The 26,057-nt window shown below is 41.8% G+C and overlaps 2 protein-coding genes and 1 long non-coding RNA gene across 4 annotated transcripts; all 3 read right to left on the reverse strand.

Annotated features, from left to right (window-relative positions):
• Window positions 1-1,044: 1,044 nt before the first annotated feature.
• Window positions 1,045-2,775, reverse strand: LOC147524641 (uncharacterized). Of its 2 annotated transcripts, XR_015197063.1 has the most exons (4): window positions 2,730-2,775; window positions 2,331-2,446; window positions 1,370-2,066; window positions 1,045-1,285 (listed from the first exon to the last, which is right to left on the reverse strand). It is a non-coding gene; the product is annotated as an uncharacterized LOC147524641 (long non-coding RNA). The 2 variants fall into 2 exon arrangements; XR_015197062.1 differs by lacking the exon at window positions 2,730-2,775 and having other exon boundaries at window positions 2,331-2,698.
• A 13,109-nt stretch (window positions 2,776-15,884) lies between these two features.
• On the reverse strand, window positions 15,885-19,792 carry LOC147524642 (cation/H(+) antiporter 15-like). The gene is made up of 3 exons (XM_086603949.1): window positions 19,067-19,792; window positions 17,903-18,994; window positions 15,885-17,362 (listed from the first exon to the last, which is right to left on the reverse strand). Exons 1-3 carry the CDS (start codon window positions 19,331-19,333, stop codon window positions 16,124-16,126), a joined length of 2,598 nt encoding a protein of 865 aa, XP_086460075.1. The 5' UTR covers window positions 19,334-19,792; the 3' UTR covers window positions 15,885-16,123.
• Window positions 19,793-19,909: 117 nt separating this feature from the next.
• Window positions 19,910-20,702, reverse strand: LOC147524643 (uncharacterized). The gene is made up of 2 exons (XM_086603951.1): window positions 20,530-20,702; window positions 19,910-20,441 (listed from the first exon to the last, which is right to left on the reverse strand). Exons 1-2 carry the CDS (start codon window positions 20,614-20,616, stop codon window positions 20,139-20,141), a joined length of 390 nt encoding a protein of 129 aa, XP_086460077.1. The 5' UTR covers window positions 20,617-20,702; the 3' UTR covers window positions 19,910-20,138.
• Window positions 20,703-26,057: the final 5,355 nt, after the last annotated feature.

Genomic DNA, 26,057 nt, shown 5'->3' on the forward strand with positions numbered 1-26,057 from the left:
AACTAGGTCTTACGCCCAAGACTTTATCAAAAATCTCTTCTTCAGTCAAAGCGTTACATAATTATTTTCTGCTTCAGGAGAAACCCAACCTTTTTTGTCAATGAAATGAGTCTTACGATACAATGAAATCATCCCAGCCTCTTGTTGAGTCTCAGGATCAACTGGCTATTTCATTTCGAAAGACAAACAAACTCCCAAAGTTTGTACTAGAAGAAGACAAAAAAACTATTTCTAATATCTAAAATGAATAATTTAATTGACATTTAATCAAGTATTTAAGTCTTATTTAATCAAGTATTTAATTCTTATTGCTAAGGCAAAACTAAGTGCAGTTAGATAATGAGAATGACATTGAACTTTATTCAAAAAGTTTTTATTCAATAAACAACAATATTCAAAAGTAAGGAAATTATTTCTAATATTACTCCCCAAATTCTGTAAACAACAGTAAAGCTTCTTTTTCTATTCCCAATTTGAGTAACCCCATCAAGCATCATTTAAGAATAGAGTGTGAGCAACATACCTAGTTCGAAAATCAAAGTGATCTCTTCGATAAAGATAAGACGCCTCATAACTTCACAAAAGAATGCATGATGGATCACAACATATGTATACTTTTTTAAGGTTCCAACATATGTACATGTCTAGTGATACCTTTTTAAGAACGACAACAATCTCCTCATCATAATCTATTTCGATGCTAAGTGAAGATCCTTGGCAGCCTCTTTTCCATGGCCAAGTATCGATCGAGCTATGCCACGAGACTTGTATCCTTTTCTTTGAATCAAGGTTAATCTAGAACAAAAGAACCGAAATGTAAATCAAAGGTGAGCATTTAACCTCTACACGTAATAAAGCATGTTAGTGTATACTAATTCCATTTTTTCTACACGTAATAAAGCATGTTACCTCTAGAACATTATATAGAAATCTCTGGACTAACAATCCACAAAGAATTAAATAATTCTACGGTGGATGATTAAACTTACAATCAGTTTTAGCACACCTCCCATTCTCATATATGTTCTATACAAATATCACCTGACCTTGCTCCAACCCTAAGCAAAACTACATCTCTTGATGCACCATTAACTGCCTTTGGAATTAGACTACATAATCTCATCTTCAATTAAAAACCCCCTCCACAAAAAAATAGACTAACCATTTATCTTATGAGAGTCTTGACATTGAGCTTCTTCAGGTGAATGTGGGACTGCCGCCCCCCACAGCCAACAAACGTCACAGGTGCCCCAGGTACGTAAACCATGGAACGAGCGGCTCCAACCTGCATATATTACCAAGTCAAATTAAATTGAACATCCATATTAGCATTAATCATTAAACGTCAGTGATTGCATCTAGATCCTACCTTGTCATCAATAGTGTCAAACTTTGTCAGCGGAATACCATCAATTAACCTTGCATTAGGTGAAGTCACGAGGTATTGGCAAAGCAAACAGGCTAAATTAAAATTCCATCAACCAGAATGTATGGCCAAATCTAGGAATCTCTATATACTCTAATCCTCACAGCACTAGAAAGAATAGGAGGGGAAATGGGTGTTTCGATTTTCATATGAGAAGCCTGCATCTGGACAAACAACCTGATTAAACTTTGAGAGCTGATCAACAGCTAGCATCATTCCCCAACAAACAGAACAAGATCTAGACTGTTCAGATAAATTATCTTTGAACTGCAAGCATTAGTACTTCAAATTGATTGAATAGATTTTGCTCTCTGTCTGTCGACATCAGTCGTTAGGTATTGTACCATGTCTTTACCAAAACAAAAAGGGTACTGTACCATCTAGTTAATAATAACACATGCTAACCAATTTGATTAAACTTTTAAGGATTAGGGTAAAATATATAATGCATGAAAAGAAAGGATAGACCTCTATATCAGCAGGCATTAAATGAGAAAAGACCTCACGCCCTGCTTTCCTCTGTCTCTGGTCTGAAACTCCTATTCACGCTTTGCTCAGCACATTTTACTCTATTTGCAACCATATTAAAGACCTGTTATTCTCCATCTGATTTCAGTTACATACCAGTTTCTTCAAAATCCTGAAAAAGTCTCAACTGTTAAATTTGTTCTTATTTGAGTTGAAACATTTTGAAGAAGTACAAAAAGTAAGTATCATTGTCGCATTAATGGGAGTTTTGCTTATTTAAGCTAGTAAGTAACTAAGTATACCTCATTACAAACTCCAGAAGACAAGAAAACGTACATAGGAAGATAATCAGTTATTAAAGCATAGCACATCTGTTAAATTAAATCAATAACTAAGAAATCACTTACGAAGCAAGAAAAAGTACCAAAATTCATACCTGCATTTCCGTATTGAATCCTCAAAGCTATTCCAATCATGCAAGCCTTTTGCAGTCTCCACCAAAGCATTTCATCTCGCACTGTCGCATAATGTGTACTTAAAGTTCACAAGAAACTGGTTTGTCGAAAAACATGTAAGTCTACCAACTTAAATGAGATTCAATATGAGTGTAAGAGAACCTGAAACCAATGGCAGCAATGACATTTTAAAAACCCTGGCTTTCAAAATCCATAGAGAAATCTCAACATTGGAGCGAAATCTCAACAAACAGTTGAAACCGAATTCAATTAAATATAACCCTAGCCAATTAATCAAAAACAAAACTATTAATTAAAACCAAAACTATTAGAAATTCTAAATCTAAAATATTCTAGATTTAAGGGTGGGGAAAACTCACAAGTGAGCGAGACTAGCTAGAAGGAGAGAATAACGAGGTGAGAGAGGAGAGAAAGAGACGTGCTTTCCTGTTGCTTTGAGAAACTTCGTTGGAATCGGTGGTGTTGCTTCCTTTCTTGGAGAGACGATGACGGTGATAGGAGGAGAGCGGTGGTTTGTTTCCTTAGCTTTTAGGTTTTTATTTTATTTTATTTTTCCTGTTTTGTTTTTATGCGGCCAGGTATACTATTTTTCCCTTTCTTTCAAATTATTTCGTTTTACTGCCAAAACAGAAGGAAGGCGCGACATACAAAAACCCAAGCCGGCAAGATCTATTTTTATTTTTTTTGGCAATGTGGGTGGGAAAGTTTTAACGAAGAAATTTTAGTCCCAAAAACCATAAGATTCACGATGTTGTGTAAAAACCACACCAATGGCAACGTTTTTAAATGTCGCTTTATATCAAAAGATTTTGCCAACGCTCATTACGTCGCCGAAAACTAACTCCCAATTTTATTATTTTACATAATTTGGATTATGACTTTTGGCGACATTAAAAACGTTGCCAAATATTGGTTTTAAACACCGTGACAAAAGTTTACTTGTGACGCTTGTAAACGTCGCCAAAGAGAATCATTACCTACGTTTTTCCAGCGTCGCTAAAACTTTTGTCGCTAAAAAACCAGTTTGTTGTAGTGATGTGACGTTCTTTTTTATTTTGCCAATCCTATTAGTGAAAGCAAGTCTGATATCTAATTAGCCCATTAGTAACCCACTAATTACTCAAGTTGTCGATCGAACCATTCAAGTTATCGATTAGTACAAATTCTCAAACCAAAATGCCTATCAAGTTTAAACAACCGATCAATGAAAACAATCCATAATCGAGCAGTTTTTTGAAATTGAACTCAGTCAAAAATTTAATCATTCAATTTGCCGATGTAGCCACCTGTTCTTTTCTTTAGGAACCGAATAATTCCCAAACTGAATTTGAATTTCCAATTGTTCACTTCAGTTCTTCTACTGATCCTTCTAATATTACTACCCGATCATTTTGACTGGTAGCTCTAAATTTCTCTCAACCCAAGCGATTGAGAACCGACCCTATTCTTCTTATAAAAAGTTAATAGTCTTACGTTTTTCTCCATTGAGAAACCGATCCCTACATCTTATCTTTTTCCCAAGGTGTCCTTGCCTAACCATATATCTATTTCGATCAATTCAGTGCTCTATAATTACCGATCCCCTATTGTAGTACCTACCTTACTTTTGATCTCCTGCCTCATCGCCGAAAGTTTTGCTATTTTAGTAGACCCGACCATTTAGATTTATATATATATATAGCACTTTAAGCCGCTCCTATTTGAAGTTAGTTTGAAATTTGCACTACCACTTAAAAGTTTTGCCGATCCTTTGAATTGTTGCTGGTACTGCCGATCCTTTCGAATTGAATTGTCACTGGTACTGTGGATCACTTTGAATTGCCGTTGGATACTGTTGCCGATCCTTTTGATCTGCTGGCCTCATACTGTTGCCAATCTCTTTGAGCTGCCACTCAATACTATTACCGATCACTTTGAACTACTCAAACTTTGAATGTTAAGCGATCAGTTTTATTTCTAAAAAGGAAGTTGCTGATCAAATCAAACTAGCTACCAAGTTGCTGAACAAAATAACTTATCAAATTATCGATCTGTGCGAAGTTCGAACTAAACCATAGTCGATCATCAGCCGATCCAATTTGCAGATCAAGTTGCTTAACCCAAAACCCAATCTCAATTGGGTCAATTAGCAATCTCAGTACCAAAACCGATAAACCTGTCCCCTCAAGTTGCTCATTTAATCCGAAATTGCCAATCACTCGAGCCGCCCAAAGCAAGTGCCGATCAAGTTGAGTAGGTAGTTTACATACGCCGCAAACCTTTATTTGTCGATCCTTTGCCACAAGAAAAAGAGACCGACCAACTATAAAGCAATTGGATTACCGATCCCATTTTGATAACCGACCTATTTTTTCTGCGTAAATGTGAACTGGTCTAATTCTCCATTATTATTTTGTCGGTCCTTTCTATCAGTATATAAATTGAATCCCTCAATCTATATTGGCTATTGGATCCTATTAAAACCAAATGAAAGTTTAGACAAAGCCCATTACATCCACCCATTAAAAGTCAGACCACAATATATATCTTTGATTGCCGATCCTTCTTTCTTTCCATAATATTTATATTTACCAACGTGCCATCAAAAACTAATTTTTGGAAATGGCCTACCCTTATCCTTTTTATATTTTACTACGGTCTTTCGGCCAACCAATATATATTCTGATCTATTAAAACAATTAGGTGTTATGGCCAACCAATATATATTCTGATCTATTCGAAAAATTTAGAAAATCCCAACTATTTTGCCAATCACTTCAATCAAGTACGGGACACCCTTCAATATATTGCCCAATCCAACTAATTTCATAAAACTTCCAACTAAAAGAGAAAAAAAAAAATCGATACATTCATTTAACTTCCGATACTGCCAATCCATTTAATTGCCAATCCTTTTCGCCGATTCATTAGAACTACCAATCTATTTAATTGTCGATCCCTGGATTGCCGATCACTTTTGCTGATCCCTTTGAACTGTCGATACTTTTTGCCGATCTTATGAATTGTCGACCCTTAAATTTCCCACCCTTTGAACTGCCGATCCTACGAATTGTCGACTCCTACCAAGTACCCAAAAAATATATATATAATAATAATAATAATAATAATAAAAATAAATAAATTTACTTTTTTGCCACACAGGCTTTGCTCATATAACAAAGAGAGGAAGATGTTCCGGCCCCCACAAATGTGGCCTAATAAAAGCTCAATTCAATACAAATCCACACTCAGAGTCCACACTCAGAACCAGCCTACTTACCTACCTACAATAAAGTTCATGCTCAGAGCCCAAAGATCCCTAGCTCAAAGCTTATCTACAATAAAGCTCATGCTCAGAGCCCAAAATACCCACGCTCAGAGCCCATGCTCAGACTCAATTTATAGCCTACATACCCACATAACACAAAATCTATTCAATTAAACACGTGTCTTGAACATTTGTGAGGAAGTTGTTTGACCGAATCAATCAACTTCCACAACTTCGTCCACATTTAAGATTCACTTCCATCAACATCAGATCATGTGACAGTTCTCCAACTTCATCCCATGATTGGAATATTGGAGAACAAGGAAGTAACTATCACCAATCCGACATATAAAATCCAACATTGGTCATTTTCAAGAACTACTCAATCGAGACTTGATCCCAAAGCAATACAACATTTGGGTACGTAGGCAACTTCAAACCAAAGTCCAGTCTCAACTCTCACCAACAACCATCCCCTTCGCAATCTCTTCCGAAAAGATCACTTCCGACCCAATTGGTGTGTTTTGGCAAAATTTGCTTAAACATTTACCTTTACTAATTGATCATTCATCATCTTCACCCACGTGGTATCTGTAGCAACCTAATTTATGATGGCCGGTGGTCCGGCGGATGATGGATCCAGAAAGAGGACATACGGTGGGGTAGGAGGCACTCTAGAAGGGCCGCGGACATAGGAATCGAGCGTGAAGGCCGAGAACTAAGAATGGGTAGTGGAAAGTCGTGAACTGAAGGGATAGCTAACCTAGAGTTATACCATCGGGACACGTGCCCAACACGAGCAAGGGGAAAACCCTAGGGTCGTACGGGAATCCTCCACACCGCAATCGATGGACTGAGAGATGGAGGGACAGGTGGAGGGCCTAAGAGAGAGGTGAGGGATTATAAATAGAACAGTAGAGGGGAGAGGAAGGGGAGGAAAAAAGAGGTCACAACATTTGGCGTCGTCTGTGGGGAACGAGAGTGAAAAATAGTGAGATGGCGACAAAAAGAAGAGTGGGTCGATCGAAAAAGGCGACAGTCACCGAGATGGATGTGGAATCAGTGGGGAGTGAAGGGGAAGAGCAAGGTAGGGAAGAGACAGTAATGTCAGAGGCGGAGAAAACAAGGTTGTTATATGAGGAGATAGCGAGGTTGAGGAAAGAAAATGAGGGGAGAGAAAGAGACAATAGAGGAGTCGGAAAGGGAGGTGTCGGGAGCAGAGAGAGAGGAGGAAGGGGGGACAAATGCGGAAGAGCAGATGATGGTGGGGCTCACCAAGGAGCAAGTCAGAGAAATGATTGCCAGCGATCTGAAAGCTAGTATGGAATAGGCCAAAGGCATGGGAGGTGCGGCGAGTCAGGTGGTGGCAGGGTTGAACCGCAACCCATTGGCGGACGCGATCTAGAAGTCGGAGGTGCCGAAGAGATTCAACCAGCCAAGGTTTGAAAGGTATGATGGGACTGGAGACCCCGCAGACCATATTCATCACTTCCAAAGCAGCAGATACCGCTGTGGCAGGAGCCACGGTATGACGGGTTGAGATGTATAATGTTCCCGCAAGCTTAAAAGGGGGAGCATCTAACTGGTATTACAAATTACCTTATAAGAGTATTAATAGCTTTCAGAAGCTAGAGCAGGCGTTCATTGACCATTTTATACACCAGAAGAAATGTGTTGTGGATATCGCAGCCTTGTTCAATGTAAGACAAAGGTCTGCTGAATCGGTAAGGGACTTCTTGTGTAGATTCAAGGCGGAGACTTTGAAAGTGGAGAATCTGGACGAAAGGACGGCGGTGATAACTTTCGAGAGAGGATTGCGCCCGAGAACGAGAGTACACGAGTCGGTAGCCAAGAATGAAATTGCAACATTACAGTATCTATACCCGAGGGTGGAGAAGTACATCAGGTACGAAGACACCATGCAGAAGGAGGTGAGAAGGCCAGGGAAGGCAGTGCTATCGCTAGAAATAGGTGAGGGACGTCGGCGATATGAGTCATCGGACAAGGGAGGCAACAGATACCGAGGATATTCGTCGCGGCCCGAGAGGGGGAAAGAAGAGGCTAGGAGGGAGAGTCTAGACAAAAAGCCCTATCGCGAGGTAGAACAAGTGCCATTGAACAAGCCGTTGAGCGAGATACTACCGTTGATTCAGAATTTGCAGGGGTATGAGGGTCCGCGAACCAAACCAGTGGAGATGCAAGGCAGACCTTATTGCACATATCATCAAATACATAACCATGAGATGGATAGCTGCTACGCGTTGAGATGGTTGATTTAGAGGATGATAGGAAAGGGGTTGTTGAAGGAGTTTATAACAGAAGAGGAAAAAGTAGAGCAAGCACCGACCCAGGGAAGGATATTGGGAACGATCAACGTAATCTTCAGTGGAAAGATATTGAGCCACAATGCACACCGAGACAGGATACGGTGGGTGGCGAGCATACAGTAGGTCCACGAATCGACAGGACATTGGCGGGCGACCACCTGGTCCGCGAATGGAAGGGGAAGCATAATGTTCACCGACGCGGACCTTCAGGCAATCGACTCCCCGCATGAGGATGCATTGGTGATCACGGTGGCGATGGGAAATTACATGGTAAAGAGAGTGTTAGTGGACTGTGGCAATGTGGTGGATTTACTATTTAGAGGGACAATGGAGGAAATGAAAATAGAAAAGAAGCAGTTGAGGCCCTCACCGACAAATTTGTATGGGTTCAATGGAAGTATGATGGAACCTTTAGGAGAGCTTCTACTCCCAGTGACCACGGGACCAGCTACAGTGTTCTCGAGGTTCAAAGTGGTGGATACCGACTCGCAATGCAACGCCATCCTAGGAAGGATGTGGATTCACAAGATGAAAGCGGTCCCTTCTACATACTACCAAGTGATCCAATTCCCTACTCCTACCGGGTATATGAGGTTCGCAGGGATCAGGTGACAACCAAAAACAGTCACCAGAGTACAGTGAAGAGATTGATCCGCGGTTCAGAGGAAGAGACTTCGCGTTCCAGGAAGAGGCAGGCATAGCAATTACAGTGCACCGGGAGGGGTCGGCGGAGTTGACAGAGGGACCGAAGACCTTTGATGAGATAGAAGTAGTGAATTTAGGGGAAGGCGATGAGGAGAAGTTCACATCAGTAGGATCCAGTTTGTCTGAGGAATGGAAGGTTAAGTTGGTACAGTTTTTGTCTGCCAATAAAGATGTGTTTGCGTGGACGATTGAGGAGGTCACCGTATTAAACCCAGAATTCGCATGTCATAAGTTACATATGAGGGAAGACGCTAAGACAATAAGACAGAAGATGCGAGGCATTAGGCATAAGTATGCCGAAGGAATTCTTGAGGAGGTCGCGAGGTTGAAGGGGGCAGGTATAATTCGAGAAGTGTCGTTCACCGACTGGTTATCAAATGTGGTCACGGTGCCTAAGAAGAATGGCAAGGTACGTATGTGTGTCGACTTCACTAACGTGAATTTAGAATGTCCTAAAGACAGCTACCCCATGCCGAGAGTAGACGAGCTGGTTGATAGAACCGCAGGGTTTAAAATATCTTCTTTTATGGACACATCTATGGGATATAACCAGGTCGCCATGTATGGGCCAGATCAGGAGAAGACAACCTTCGTGGTAAAAGGCGGTACATATTGCTACATGAGAATGCCGTTTGGATTGAAGAACGTCGGGGCTACATTTCAACGGTTAAGGGAGAAAATGTTTGAAAACAAAATCCGAAAGGGGATTGAGTTTTACATAGACGACATGGTGGAGAAGAGCATGTCAGAGGAAGAACACTTACAGGGTTTGAAAGAAATGTTCAATATACTGCGGTCGTACAATTTAAAGCTTAACCCAGAGAAGTGTGCATTCGGCGTTACTACGGGAAAGTTTTTGGGGTACATAGTAGTTTTACCGGGGAATAGAGGCCAATCCCGAGCAGATAAGAGCACTGGTGGAGATGTCGTCACCTCAGGACATCAAAAAGGTGCAGAGACTTGCGGGAAGGGTCGCGGCTTTGAATAGGTTCATCTCAAAGTCATCGGACAAGTGTAGGCTGTTGTATCGGTTGCTGAGAAGCACTCCGGATTTTGTATGGACCGCATAGTGTGAGGAGGCGTTCCAGGAGTTGAAGAATTATCTAGGTAGGGCCCCTCTACTGTCGCGGCCAGAACAGGGTGAAAAGCTGTACTTGTATTTAGGGGTCACAGAGTATGCAATTTGCTCAGTGCTAGTCAGAATTGTGGGTAAGTTAGAAAAGTCGGTGTACTTTCAAAGTAAAACATTGCTGGATGCCGAGACCCAATATAGCAGAGTCGAGAAGTATGCCTTGGCATTGGTTTTCTCTGCCTTGAAGTTGAAACCATACTTTGAAGCACACTCAGTAGTGGTAGTGACAAATCTGCCTTTAAAGCAAGCGTTGAAAGTAGAAAAATCTGGGAGGATGCTAAAATGGGCAGTAATGTTGAGTTCTTACGAGATACAATATCATATCAGGACAGCGGAGAAGGCGCAGGTGGTGGCAGAATTCTTAGTAGAGTTCCCAGCGGAGGATCCCACCTGGGGAGAAGAGATGATCATGGAGCCGGAGAAAATCGTTGAGCAGGATTGGTTAAACCCCTGGGATCGGAGAAATGGGTGGAGAGTATTCGCCGACGGGTCGGCCACAGACGCCTGCAGTGGGATAGGAGTGGTATTGGTTACGCCGGAGAACAACATAATGGAGTTAACCATGAAGTTAGGGTCCGCGGCATCCAACAATGAGGCAGAGTATGAGGCTGTAATAGCGGGTATGAAAATGGCAGAGGATGTGGGGATAAAAGAGCTGACAGTGTATTCGGACTCGAATTTGGTAGTGTGCCAGGCAAATGGGGGGTTTGCCGCGCGATGCCCACAGATGGTAACATATTTGAAAGCACTGCAAAAGAGGGCCGCCAGGTTTGCAAAGATCAAGTTCATACATCTGGGTCGTGGTGAGAACAGACATGCCGATGCCTTAGCATACGTGGCCACTGCAATCCCAGAGTCCGAAGAGAGAGTGATAAAAATAAAGCAATTGGAGAAACCTAGTACAGAGGAAGTGGAAGATGAAGGGGCGGAGATATGTCAGACCGAGGAGGAAGAGGGGGGGTTGATTAAACCCATCAAGAGTTTTGTTTGTCTGGGGACGTGGTGACAGATAAAAAGGAGAAAAAGATATTGGAGCAAACTTCTCGGAGGTACGTACTAATAGAAGGAGAGTTGTATCGGAAGATTTTTAACCGGCCTTTGTTGAAGTGTTTCTGGCCGAAGCTGGCCATAGAGGTGCTGGTAGAGTTACATGGAGGAGATTGTGGAAGTCATTCGGCGGGCAGAACAACGGCACACAGATTGATAACGCAGGGCTACTTTTGGCCACACATGAAGAGGGATGCCATGGACTACGCTAAGCGGTGTAAAAAATGTCAGAGATTTGCTCAGATGATCTTTGCGCTAGCAGAACCATTACATAGTGTGTCTAGTCTGTGGCCCTTCGCGATGTGGGCAATGGATATAGTAGGTCCGCTGCCCATGGCTAGCGGCAAAAGGAGATTTATGTTAGCGGCCACAGACTATTTTACCAAATTGATCGAGGCAATATCCCTGCAATAGGTCAAGGAAGCACAAGTGATCAAATTCTTATGGGAGAATATCATTGTAGATTTGGGTTGTCGTATATTATCATTGCAGACAATGGAACCCAGTTCATAGGATCCAAAGTGCAGGCATTTTTACAAGCGTACAAGGTGAAGCAAGGGTTCTCAGCTCCATACAATCCAGAAGGCAACGGGCAAGCGGAATCTTCTAACAAGACCATTATGAAAAATCTCAAAAGAAAGCTAGAGCATAAGAAAGGCATGTGGGTAGATGAGCTGAGTCATGTTCTCTGGGCTTATAGGACAACGCCTCGAACGTCAACCGGGGAAACTCCCTTCTCTTTAGCTTATGGAGTCGAGGCCGTAATCCCCTCGGAAATGGTGGTAGCCACCACGCGAACAAGAGCGCTAGAAATGGAACTGAATGAGAGCATACTGGCAGTGGATATGACTTTAGCATAAGAGAGAAGAGACGTGGCGCGAATCAGACTAGAGGAATATCACCGATGCCTTCAGAGATGTTATAACAAGAAAGTCAAGCTGCGACAGTTCAGAATAGGGGATTCCGTGCTGCGACGAGTGACACACAGTACCAAGAAAGAGAACGACAGAAAGTTGGGCCCGACGGGAGGGCCCTATACAAATGGTCGACGTAGGAGGTCGCGGCACTTTTACAAGACGGACAACGGAGGAAAAGTACTAGAAAAGCCGTGGAATGTGAGAATGTTAAAGAAATTCTACGTTTGAATGTAATGAAAATTCAGAACGACACACTGGAGATGTTTGTAAATATATAATACAATGGCACTTTTGGGAAATAAATTTTGCCCTTATGCGTAAATTTAACAATCATACTAAACACAGTTTGGGAGAAAAAGATATTCAAGGACGAGAGGTACACCGCAAATTAGAGTCGCGGATCAGGGAGAGCCATCCGCGGAAGAAAGGCATACGCTACACCTGGGGGCAAAAAGAGAAGCCCACCGATTGGCGAAGCCACTCCAAAAGAGAGGCCGCGGGGGGGGGACGAACCCTTCGCGGACAAACTGTTCAAATCGTGTCTACGGCAGGTTGTGCTGCCTCAACGGCCCTCATAGTTTATGAGTGCCTGCGAAGTGAAATGAGATATTCACGGATGAGAGGCCTGGGTCACACATGGGAGCAAGAAGAGAGAAGGCCCCAAGGAGGACACTGACAAGTGGAGAGAGAGTAGAGATGGAAAGGGATGAATAGCAACATTTCAGGCAAGCAATAATTAAAACAAAGAGAACACACATATAATGCGGGGAAATAAAACAGTTATAAACAAAATAAATACACAAGGGAAAAATAACAATGGCACGCATAGTCGGGTGAGTTAGTTACAAAACAACTGGAAAAATGACAGGATAGGCAACATGGGGGCTAGTCTAAGTTCAGTAGTAGGTCTTCAACAAGGGTTGAATGTTCAAGAGCACTCGAAGCGGGGTCCGGAGAGGTGGCATCACGAACAGGGTCTTCTAGCAGTGGATTGAGAGTAGCAACATCAACCTGAATCAGAAACAGTCTGGTCCGCTGCAACTGGGACCGTGAGAGCAGGGTCTTCTGACATGGGAGAGTGAGGTTTTTCTGGGAAGAGTCGGCCTTCTTTGAGCAAACATGCATGTTCGTCAGCGAGTTTCTTGGCCACACGCTTGTCAGCTTGAGCTTTGAAGCTTATCCGTAATTGCTCCATGTCTTGAGTGTGTTGCAGAAAGAGGGCGGTGGTATTCTCGGTATGTTGGAGGACAAGGGCTTCCCGCTGCTTGCTCAAGTGGTCATTCACTCCGTCCATGAAGTTCTGATGTGAAGGTTCTACAGTCCTTAATTCATCCTCAGCTCGAAGTTTGGCCATGTTCGTGGCTATCAGATCGGCTTAGAGGCGGGCACAAGTGGTCCTTAGTCCATTGGGACCGCCAACCTCCTTCTCTAAAGACTCCACGGAATTCAGGGAGGAGAAAAGGTCGCGGATCATATAGGACATGTCCAAGCTCACCTAACAACAAAGGAGCAATTAGAACAATAGATAGAGCAGAGAGTGGAAGGTGGAAGGTGGGGAAAGAGGAATGTACCTTCTCCCAGCCGGCATAGAGGGAGGTGCGATGCTGTTTAATGGTCCCAGTATCTGCATAAGCCAGGTCACGGGGGAGATGGGAACCATAGAACATAGTAGAGGCCACAGCAGAATTCTCCAAAGCAGAGTCCTCAACATTGACAGAGTGACCGCGCACCTTGAAGGTGGGGCAGAAAATTTCCGGAGTCGCGGACCCTGGGAGAGATCAAGCGGTTTCCTTACCGAGGCGCTGCATCTGGGAAGTGTGGTGAGACACTGCGGAAGGTCTTGCGGGAGGGGAGGATCTGCTACGCTTTTGTGGGGGCTTTTCGGATGAGGGATTCGTGGACATGTGGGGGCCAGCTGGGGCCGGAACAGTTTGGGAGGTGAGGACTTCTGTTACTTCATCGTCAGAGTCACTGTCATATAACCTGATCTTGGTGACATCCATGGGGGAAGGCGGGGAGTCGGCAAGAGGGGAATTTGGAAGAATATATTGATCTTCCCAGTCAGCAAGGGAGCGGAAGGAAGGGGGGTATATCGGCAAGACTGGGAAGGAAGGTCAGCGGTGGATTTTCTGACTATCTCTGCTAGAGCACAAGCCTGGGCCTAAGACTTGGTTGTTTTCCAAGTGAAGCAGCGACTGTGAGGCTTACTCTTGGGAGGATGGGATGCGGATGGTGGAGGAGGTGAAGGTCGATGGTAGAAAGGGGCAGAGTATTTACCCAAGGTATGCAGAGCGGGGGTTCTGTGGGAGGGATTTATGCCGAGAACTTCAGTTTGAGAAGAGCCCAGGTTGCGGATCTGTTCAGAGACCGCGGATGTCATGCCGGCATAAAAGCGGGATTTCAAGTCGGTCTTCCAACCTGCGTAATAGAGAAATAAAGATAATGAGTGAGTCCGCAGCACAATCAACTTAAGAAAGAGATGTAGTTAATCGAACTCACCGCGAGATAGAAAAGTGAGTGAGATGATTGAGAGTTACTTCAGAGGGTATATCCGCGGATAGGAAATTACCGGAGACATACAGGGGGTAGTGGTGCCAAGTTTTGTCCGAGGTGGTGAGTTTGAGGACGAAGGACTGTTTACCGGGATGGACACAGAAGGAGTGGTACCCCACGCTCACGTCTTTGGTGCTTTTGCGTATATAGTAATGAGAAATTATGTCGCGGAGGACTATTTGGGGCTCATGGTGGTAGTTGTAATGGTTCGCGGCATACATGATACGCCAAAAATTTCCTATACCCTGGCAAGGGGGAATGTTGAAGTGGTTGCATACTTCGACATCTAGTAGAGACAGCGGCAACCGCAAGCTAGAGACAATTTGACCAACCGTGGCCACGAGACATCCAGGTCTGGGGGGGAACTAAATGGGAAAGTGAGTCACGTCAGGCACGTGCTCAAGGAGGATATCGTCTGCTATGCCATAGCCAACCCTAATCGCTTTTAGGTTAGGTCGACGGGAGCGTGGGGGAGGCGGCGGGAGTTTAAAAGGTTGCCCAGTGGTGGAGGGGGCCGCGGTGGGATCTGGCGGAGGAGAGGAAGCCTCCGCATATGACCGCGAGGAAGTCGGACCCTCCGATTGGGAATCCGACATCAGGAGAGAGTTAAGGAAGATGAACAGTTCACGAAAGGAAATGCAAAAGAAAAGAGGAAAGACTACTAACCTGATGTGTCAATCCACTGGCAAGAACGAGCGTTCAAGCAAGCAAGGAATGGAGAAATGAAGGGGGAGAAGAAGTCTAAAAAGGGGGAAGGGCTGAATGCAAGGAGGAGAGAGGGTGGTGGAGAAAGAGAATAGGGAGTTAAAAATGGCGTCTGGTGAGAAAGAAGGAGGAGAGTGAGAAGTAAATGAGGAAGAGAGAGAGAAGAATTTGAAGGCCGGTGGTCCGGAAACCAAGGAGCCGATGATGGATAACGTGGAGGAACGGGAAACGAGGTGATCCGAACCAAGCACGCGTGGGACACGTGTACGAATATAAATAAAGCGTGAAACAGAAGCCAAGAGAAAAGGCGTGCAAAGATGAGTTCTCGAATCCACGAACATTCAAGAGGTTCACGGACTAGAAGAGCGGACAATTTATGATGGCCGGTGGTCCGGCGGATGATGGATCCAGAAAGAGGACATACAGTGGGGTGGGAGGTACTCTAGAAGAGCTGCGGACATAGGAGTCAAAAGCGTGAACGAGAAGAACGGGCGTGGAAAGCCGCTGAACCGGGGCGGATAGCCGACACGAGTTGTACCATCAGGACACGTGCCCAACACGAGCAAGGGAAAAACCCTAGGGTCGTACGGGAACCCTCCACGCGGCAATCGATAGACCGAGAGATGGAGGGCCTAAGAGAGAGGTGAGGGATTATAAATAGAACAATAGAGGGGAGAGGAAGGAGAGGAAAAAAGAGGTCACAACAATATCCTTTTGGATAAGTTGGAATTCCAAAAACATTATTACTTTGAGGTTCAGCTCATTGGTAATCCTAGTTAACCCTTTCAATTTTGTATAACTAAGGAACAATGCCTTACATTACTGTGTTTAGAAAGGACTATAATAGGTTGTGAGTCCCCTAATTTGCAGATGTGGCCCCCTTTTGTCCTCCGTTACAATAAGTCATATTTTACAAATCATATTTACATGATAGTTCTGTCGCTATGGAAATGTAGCACAGTAAAAGACTTAAAGATGTAACCAAGGAAATGCAAGCTGGACCCATCCTTTGAGACCTATGAAAAATGAGGATGGAATTCAACAATTGTAAGCCACTGTAGTCTATCATATTCGTAGAATCCTAGGCAGACACTCTGTAGGACAGGGGAGTGAGTACTTCCTATGGTGACATTTTGGTAGTGAAGACAGGGTCGGTTTGATCACCGGTTGGCGTTGAAAATCCTTCCTCTCTGTGCGTGCCTGCCCCTGCATATTGTTGGACCACTAAAATCGACGCATTTCCTCCAAATCCTGACGATGTCAGTAGGTCTCCCATTGCTCCCAACTCTGGGCAATCACTCCGGTCTGTGAGCCCAGCTGTGAGTGAGGAAGTGGTGTTTTGTCCTCTCCCGACAATATACAAGTCGTACATGCTGTCCAGGGATCGAAGTGCTTCCACTGTCTCCATCCAATCATTTACTATTCTCTCTACGTACTTTATCGAGTCGTCAGATGCTGTCTGTATCCTGAACATCCTTATGCAATCCTCATCGCGCTGCTTTTCCTTATCAATGTCAGTGTACACTATCAGTGCTGTATGGTCATTAGTCCTTGCTTCCTGAACATTGCCACCTAGAAGGAACCGAATAACTGTTAAGCTGACACCTTGATGGCCTGCCACCTTTCGGGCATATGCTAGTGCTTCCCGGTCATCTTGACCTCCAAAGAAGAGCATCATGATGTCATGGGAGATTCGGTTGTCTTTCCCAGCAAGACCTCGGTCAATGAGAATTCCGACAGAACAAGGGGCATTGACCAAGACATTCTGGTTGATTTCACGGTAAGCGGGGTTTGTTACTTCCATTGTGCCATCAACAGTTTGCTGCTTGTGGAAAGGAAGAATGATAAAAGTGGCGTGCTTGGCTTCAGCAAGGGTGCAAATGTCCTCATGCATACTGGAATAGGGGGCGATAGCAGTAACATTTTGGACATATACAGCACCGCCATAAGAATTGTGCTCATACTGTTTGAAGGCATTAATTATGTGATCAGACTGTGCTTTATTGCGTATAAGAGCACCCACTCCAGGAGTGGAATTGGTCCTTTTGTGTTCAATGAGCATGGCGGAGGCATGACCAGTTAGCTCTACTAGGTGGAGTGCAAAAACGCCCATTTTGGACTCACTGAATGGGCGAGAGGACTCCAAGAGGTTGATGAGTGCGGGAACTTGGCGAGGCATATGAATGCATGTCACTACCCTTAGTTCTACTCCTGACTTGGCCAATCTCTGAAACGTCCTGTTTCTGTAAGTTATAAAACCCCTTGAACACTTGCATATGTATGCAACAAGTGGGGAGATTATTCCTGTCGTTAACACCGTCAAAAGTACCATGACTGCGAATGCACTTTGATCTAACATCTGTTCCATTATATTACATTACATTAACATCACACTTCAAACATAGAAGGATGAATATTAATATAAACTACGTGACAAAAAGACCAGTGGATCTCCATAAGTACTCCATCATTAGCAGATTATGGTGATTCTTGAACTTATTCAAAGCTAGCTAAACATTTTGTTTTTGCTACTATACATGTAATTTTGGTCTATGTAATTTGTAAGAAATTGTCCAAGTAGTAATCTATAGATTTATAGAAGATGGAACTTCTGATTAAAAAGTTTAGCTCATATAAAGCACAAGATTGAGTAATAAGTATAACTAAAGTCTCATGCGTTTAGCATCTAGGTATGCTGGTAGGGATCTGGATTGATCATTTTCTGTATCAAGGGAAGCTGTTTGCGGTGTGGTATCGATATACTTTGGCAAAAAATATTTGTTACTAATAAAGCACTACATTTATATAGTCCGAATTTCATATCCACGGTAGTATTGATAATTTGTATTGACCCATAACTCGTAAAGAGTCTACATGTTTTGAGAGAGAGAGAGAGAACCTGTTCGTCCATGGCAAGGTTAAGGATAACCATTTGGATGAGTCCTTTGGAATTCATAAGAAGTCCAAGAGCGGCCCCTTCGCTTATTTGGAGCCTGTCGTAGAATGCAAGTGGTAATACCAATAGCAACTTGACAGTAAAGTTCACAATGTAGATGTAGATCAGATGTTTCCAGTGCCCGCTTTTGTATTTTTGTGCATGAAGATCTGTTCGAAGCCCACTTACAACATAGAAAAATGGTAATAGCATTTCACACACAAATTCATCAAGTTTTTCAACTAGTCCAGATGCAAGGGGACCCTTAGGGATAATTAGTCCAAACACAAATGCACCACATACAGCATGAAGACCTATGACATCGGTGATGAATGCGCACGCCATGACTCCTGTGAGTATCAACCATATGTAACTATCCTTGATGTTATTGTCATCCGCATTTCGTCTAATGATCCATTTGACTGCTGGACGTAACAGAAAGACACAAAACAGAATGAAGATAACACCAGATATGGCAATAGACAGCGTATTTTGCACTATGTCCGTCCCGTTTACTTTGTACTCCATATTTTCACCGAAGAGACTTGTATGGTGTATGGCTATTGTGAAAGACAAAAGTATCCATGAGCACATATCAACTATGATGGCAGACGAAATGGTTAATTTCCCAAGTTCGGTGCTTAGTAGCTTATGCTCGGCAAGGATTTTGGAGATCAGAGGGAATGCAGTTACAGAAAAAGTAGTACCTAGGAAAAGGACTTGAGATACAAGCCTTTCCTTGTTTTGCATTTCGGATATCAAATCGCCAGGGGGGCTCGGTGGATTGGTTATGTTTCCAAGCGCTTTGGTTACCTTGTAGGCAATGTAGAATGGAAAAAGAATGTACAGAACAGCGATAATCGTGGCCTTGACTGCGGTACGCTTGATGATGCTGAGGTCCGTCTTTAGACCAACCAAGAACAAGTAGTAGAGCACTCCTACATTTCCCATGGTTTCTAGTACAGTGATATTCCTAACAGGGAACAACATTGGCCTAACTTTTTTCCTTACATCCTCATTGAGTTTCATTATAGTTGGTCCCAGCAGCAGACCGCACTATCATAAGAAAAATCTAATTTTCAGCATATAATCATGCAAGTAATATAATCTGAGAGTTTAGACACTTACAATGATCTGAGATATAATTCTGGGTTGCTTGAGACGTTTGAGAAAGAAATGAAGAAAATGACTTAGACAAACAGTAACAACAATCTGTACCGTGAACGTAGGGAGCGCATACTCGAAAACACGATCAGTCTGCCAAATCCCATTAGTGGGAATAATATTTGGAGGAAAACAAGTAATTGCTTCAAGATCTCTGTCTCCTATGTATGCTGCATTGAATGCCTCATGGAAATTAATAACACGAGTTCTGTAATCCACCACTCTCTCCATGTTTAGAAAATTGTACCCCACCAACAACGCAACTACCAATATTTGTCTACTATATTCTGCTTGTATTTCTTGTTCCTCTTCCTGAACAGAATGAGTTTGACGGTGGGGGTGGGCCAAGGGAGTGAAGGAGACACCAGGTCACCAGCAATGTGTTCAAAGAGATGAGAGTTTTTCCCATTGATGAGTTTTTGGATTCTGAACTAGAATGATGAATAGCTGTTCAACTCTGATGGTAGTGATGGGTTGGAAATAGGCATCACCAACGCATAATAACTTGTAACAATAACGCATAAAACCGGAAACTATTTATAGGAGAAGGAAAATTAAAAATGAACGGTTCCTAAAAGGGCAAAAACTGATGATACTGATACCAACATAACCAAAACATGGCAACAGTACGTACGTATTGCCATATACATAGCTCCTTGGCCTCCTCCCTATAAGGCTAAAACTGATGATACTGAGAGCAACATAACCAAAACATGACAACAGTATTGCATATACATATAGCTCCACAACACACGGAAACCAGATCTACGTCCTAAGAAGAAATTAAAATAATCTGGTCCCAATTCAAAAACGCAAATTATCGAAATATATATATATATAAAAACGCACAAAGTGCATTTGACTGTGAGTGAATCGAAAAACTGATTCAACAGCACCACATGTCCACATGCATACAAATTAGAAGTAAAAGGGAAATTCTGAACTTTAATTTTCACACATTACAAAATCAGATATCACTTAGTAGTTAGTACACCCAATTACATAAACACAGAGGATTATTCCAACACCTCACATTCTACAAATATTTCGACCCAGTGGTGTGTCCAGCAGCAGGGTGAGTTGCAGTTGTAGCTGGGAGTTTTGAACCTGCGGTTGTGGTATGGTGTCCGTGAAGCCCATGTCCCTGTGTATTATGACCTTTTGCGGTGTCGTTATGGCCATGGCCATGGATCACGCGGTTGTGCCTGGCATCGAGTTTTTCGGCTTTGTGCTCAGCTTTGTCTTGGTGTAGCTCCATTTTGGCTTCAGCTTCTTTTGCTTTTCGTCGCTCCGTGACTAACTTCTTCTCCTCTTTAGTCCTAGCCCTTACATTCTCAGCCTGCATACATTTTTCGCATCAAAGTAATTAGTAGACCAATAATTGTAAATATAAAACATCATTACTTGTATTTGAAAATCAAACTAACCTTCTCATCAACTTTGGCTTTGGAAATTTTGGCGTGTTCTTTAGTAGTACTTGCAACGTTGCTAAGCTTCTCTTTGACAGAATGCATTCTCTTCTGAAAATTGTTTATATAACCAAATTATGGACAAGTAGAATAGATACGAGTTGTTGATGAATTGAACTTAATTCTACTGATGTGGGATCAGCTTATATATAGGACTTGAATATTAATATATGGGACCTTAATATATCATGATCATCTTTATGCTAAGACCACCAGATCGTGGAACAAAACCATGTCGACAACCACGCGTCACTCATGCAGCTAATATGATAATTCACTTTATGACACGTAGTGTAGCGGATAATGTTTCATACTAGATCGCATCTATAAATGTATAATATGGTGGTTGTGCTAGTGTGACTCGTGTTCAGTTTTCATTGGAGTGCAAATTTGTTGCACAAGGAATAACCGCATGTTTGTCGACATCACTAACAGTGACTTACTCGTCATAATCATTGATTTCGGTATCCAAATGATTTACATATGTCGTCAATGCAACTATGCAGGCCAACGGCATCCAAATGGCTGTCGGTACGTCCACGTAGACAGTGCTCTTGTCGACACTCTCTAATATTCTGCCCGGTGTCAATCGTCAACACTAAAACTCAAGCAATGAAGGATACAGGTACTACTTTAACTTAATTAGCTTACTTAGTTTAATTGATGGTTAATTCTGTTAACCATCACTTTTGCAGATGAAGGAGAAGAAGTGAAGTCGATCACTTATTGAATTCTTAACTTTATCGTTCTTCTAGGCTGAGTCTAATGGCTCCCTATCTCCTTAAAAGTAGAACTAAAGTCAACAGATTTTATTCTATCATTAATTTCCTCTGTATATATACAAAGAATTCTACTCTCTATCTTTATTTTACTCTGTATATATTGAGTAAAATAAGAATAGAGAGTAAAATCCTTTGTATATATATATAGGAAATTAATTATAGAAAATAAAATCTGTTGACTTTTTAGGGAGCCATTAACTCTGCCTAAACCCCCACCCCCACATTTCACTATTTTAGTGATGTGTCCCCCTAATTTGAAAAAAGTATTAGACTTGGCCAGGACTAATTTCACGTGGTCAATGCATCTTGACCGTTATCTATGTGGTCAAGGTCAAGGCAGTGAAACGCCTTAAATATCTAAAATAACTCTTGACTTTCCAATTCAAAACCCATTTTCATGTTTGAGAAAGAGAGAGACATGTGTAGACATCCCGTCCTATCTAATCTAATGGTCACAAACACTTAATACATTGGACACGTGTTGACAAGAGGGGTATTGGTAGCAAGAAAAGATAATTAGAAAATACTCTCCAAATCGCCATTACAATTGAATAATCTCCATTAATGTCTCCCAAACTTAAGAAACACCAATACACATTCTTATTATTAGTCATTATGCATGTCTATTACTTGTAACCTTTTAAATTCTTAAACACCCAGGGGTGGATCCAGGATTGCCACTCAATGGGAGCTGCTACAACTAACATACACTACAAATATTTGTTTTGGGGTGAATTATAAACTATTATAACTAGTATTGTTTTTTCGACGGAAAAGTTGGGTGTGCTGCAACACCCCCCCCCCCTATGGATCCGCCCCTGTGAACACCTTCCATCATTTTACCCATATTAAAGTGTTACTTTTAATGATTTCAAACAAAATTGGTGCTTAATTAGTTGGGGAAGATGAACTCAAGGTTTAGGGCTTGATTATCAATGAGTGATGATGTGGATCGTTATTGGATGTGAGTAATTAGATATTGGCACGTGTCATGTACATTCTCTAGTTTAAATTGAGTATTGTAAAACCAATATGTCATTTTGGTAATTTTTCAACGAAAAGGGTATTCAAGACATTTCAACTGCCTTGACCACAAGATAACGGTCAAAATGCGTTGACTGAAATGACGTGTGAGTCTGGGGGGCAAGTCTAATTCTTTTTTTCAAATGGGAGTGCAGGTCTAAAAACCCCAAAAGTATATTCACAAACATGTTTATCTAATGTTGAAAGGGTTAAAAAACGGTAGACGTGAAGGAAAAACATTGAAGAAAAGGGGGAGACAGAGGCAAAAGGCAAGGGGAATACTGATGGTTGATAAATTAATTATGGCCCCAAAAATGTAATATATATAGAACCATTTGTACATTGATCAAATAATTCAATCTAAAAAACAAAACATTGATCAAATACTAGCTAACTCACCTCACGAGCTCTATCCCTAATGAACCACTACACAACAATCTATTTCCAGTGAGATAAATAAGGATATTGGTTCTGATACAAATGATGACTTGCATCACAACTCTTTAAATTAACATGCTATAAAATTGGGATAAATAATGCATCATACTTTAGACCTTTACGCTATTGAAGTACACTACATAGAAATTCTTAGTGGGGCTTGTAAATGTTCATTTTGTGCAAAACCTTACGATTCCGGGAGAATGGGGGAAATTAGGTGGAAATATGGTATTGACTGAGCTTGGGTATGTGCAAGCTGCCTATGCATCTAGTTCTCCGGTGAACTAGAATCAAATCAGACATAGTTCATGTTTAAATTGGACTTTCTGGTGTGAGATGGAGAGTGGAGATTGAAGATCATGTCTAGAGTGGATTTAGGGAGGATTGAGCATGGAGCATGGGGCATAGAGCCTAAAGCAGATGGAGGGCTTTCTTCCGAATGGATAATGGAGAGGTCATCTCTGATATGGTATGGTGTCGTCCGTCCATAATGGAGAAGATGGAGCCTGCTTTATAGTTTTTTTTTGTGATCTTTCATCTTCTCTTCCGTCCGATCAGGTCCAATTGATGTGAGACTTTATAGAGCATTGATGGAGAGTAATAAAGAAGCATTGATGGGCATGACTGAAGCTACCTATACGGTCTTGATGGAGATAGTTATCTCGTACATTATTGACCGTTATGGTATCACATCAAGCTAGCAATTCATAAATAAGTATTCAAAGGAACTGGGGGTGATCTTCCTTAGAGGTCGTTGGTTCATTTTGGAGGGAGCTATTACGAGCTCGTCAGGAAAAGTGGTATGTGATGAGTTGTACTAGATATGTGTATAATATATATTGGTTGTGTATATTGGTCCCTCACATAGCCCCTTCTCATTAGGTCGTTCCTATTTTATGGGGCAACCTAATAAGAGAGTAATTCCACACATGGGAAGCACGTGGGGTAGTAATTAAATATGCAAATGATACTACTTTGACAAGTACTGCTCTTGTTGAGCTGACTGGGGATCATTCTGTGGTGCCAAAAGAATTCGTTGATGCTCCTGATGGTATCGAGCCCCTACAATTGAATATTTTAGCCAATGTTATGTTAGTTTGACAAGTATTGCTTTTGTTCGATCAATCCTTGAAAAAGATATCGATATGGCAAGAAATTGAATTGATCGAAGTGGTGTATGTTGCCACTTGACCATGACTACTATGTCTGAGTAGTACTGAATTTGTAGATCGTTATATGATCTAATAGAGTATTTATGGGCGACGGACTATTTGGTGGTCTGGAGAATTGATAGATCATTATGTGATCTGATAAAATATTTCTGTGACAGATCATTCTATGATCTGGAGTACATATTTTTTGAGTTGAATAATATGGTATGGTAAAATATTGAACCTCAATTAAGGCAGCAACATGTATGTATGGTAAACCACTACATATGAGTAGTATTGAATGATATGGGAAATGGTGCATGTATTGAGCCTTCTCAGGGCATCAATACATTTGACCTTGACTACTATGTCTGAGTATTACTGAGTTTGGAGATCATAATTTGGAGTTCACAATTTGGAGGTTGCTTTCATAAATAGTATGGTAATATTGAACATGGTAGGGCATCAATATTTGAGTAGTACCGGATTTGGAGATCACGTTTCGTGAATGGTATGGTATGGTATGGTATGGTAATTCTGCAATGAGCTGATACTAAATTTTAGGTCCTCAATTAGTGAGAAAATGGTATGGTCTATATGGTAATTTTTTTTTTAGGGTTAGTTAGACTTACCCCCCCATTACTAGTTGCAATTAGTGTTACCTCCCAATTTTCAAAAATATTAGTGATACCCCCATTTGAGTGATCTAACGGTCGATTTTTTCATCCGAAAAAAACATTCATCTCGTAACCGTTAGATCTTGCAATTGGGGTAAACACTAATTGCAACTAGTAATGGGGTAAGTCTAACTAACCTTTTTTTATTTTTTATTTTTTTTTGACGTCTCCTAGCTTTAAATTCTGAGTGGTATGGTATGGTATGGTAGTTCTGCACCGAACTGATCCTAGAAATATAGGCCCTCAGTTGATGAGAAAATGGTATGGTAGTTCTGCACTGAACTGATCCTAGAGTATAGGTCCTCATTTAGTGAGAAAATGATATGGCACACGTGGAATTGGAGATCGCAATTAATCTAGAGATGAATAGAACATTGAGCTCAAATAATAACGGAATTGAAGCTAGCCCCAGTTCGTAGATTGTTGTCGCCAGCCCCCAGTTTGGAACTTGATTGACCTGCACTAGATCGAACTAATGCCAAAAATGAATTATAACAAAATAAATTGTAATTTCAAAGATAAATCGAGCATTGAGCTCAAAATGTTGAATTGTATGTGCGTAAATGGCTATAGCTAGCACTAGTTCGGTGTAATTAACCTAATAAGGAGCGAGCTTTAGACGTTGTGTGTCCAATATGTGGATGACCTAAAGATGATGTATGTTCAAGCTCCAATGAACTAATGACCTGCCAAGCAGCAAGCACCAGCTTTTGCATACCTTGGTGTCTGAACATTTAACAGATGTGCAAGGTATTTGGTATTGAAATGCCCTATAATTTATTGATCTATACTGGAAGATCATTAGTAGAAATGGTGGACTTAATAACATTAGCAACTTCATAGTTCTTGTACTCTGTGTGTGCATATTTTAGCAAATAGATATGTAACACGTGGCAACATCTTCTTAAGGCTCGGATATGGTCTTGGTGTGGGTAGAAAGTACCAGAACATACCTCAAGTCCAAATCCTCTTACTTCCTAGGTTCGGAAGTGAGACAAGAAGAGGAGGTTCGTGGGCTTTGGAACTAGTTGGAGTAGTAGGTTCGTATAACCAACTCTTAACTATGAACTCAAAATCCGGAACTCAACTACTAGGTTCGGAGTAGGTTCGTGGGTTTTGGAACTAGTTGGAGTAGTAGGTCCGTATAACCAACTCTTAACTATGAACTCCAAATCCGGAACTCAACTACTAAGCTCGGAGCTCTAACTACTACTCCGAACCTAAACATGTTTTTATGTTGTTTAAGTCAATAAAGGAGACCTATTTGACTTGGGAAACATGGGGCTTCTAGAAGAGTCAAGATGAGACTTAACAAGAGACGGTCTCCTAGTTAAACAATAATTGGGAAACCTCATCTATTCTTATAAATAGAATAGTTGAACTACGCTTTGAGTTTGATTTCTATTTCACAGGAT

Source organism: Coptis chinensis, chromosome 1 (genome assembly GCF_015680905.1).
Source record: "Coptis chinensis isolate HL-2020 chromosome 1, ASM1568090v1, whole genome shotgun sequence".
In the NCBI taxonomy this organism is placed as follows: domain Eukaryota; kingdom Viridiplantae; phylum Streptophyta; class Magnoliopsida; order Ranunculales; family Ranunculaceae; genus Coptis; species Coptis chinensis.

Coding starts and splice junctions, on each gene's coding strand:
- LOC147524642 (XM_086603949.1), bottom strand. CDS start 19,333: ATGGAGAGAGTGGTGGATTACAGAACTCGTGTTATTAATTTCCATGAG. Junction 18,995..19,066: donor GAATTATATCTCAGATCATT/GTAAGTGTCTAA, acceptor TTCTTATGATAG/TGCGGTCTGCTGCTGGGACC. Junction 17,363..17,902: donor ACCTTGCCATGGACGAACAG/GTTCTCTCTCTC, acceptor ATAATGGAACAG/ATGTTAGATCAAAGTGCATT.
- LOC147524643 (XM_086603951.1), bottom strand. CDS start 20,616: ATGCATTCTGTCAAAGAGAAGCTTAGCAACGTTGCAAGTACTACTAAA. Junction 20,442..20,529: donor AAGCCAAAGTTGATGAGAAG/GTTAGTTTGATT, acceptor AAATGTATGCAG/GCTGAGAATGTAAGGGCTAG.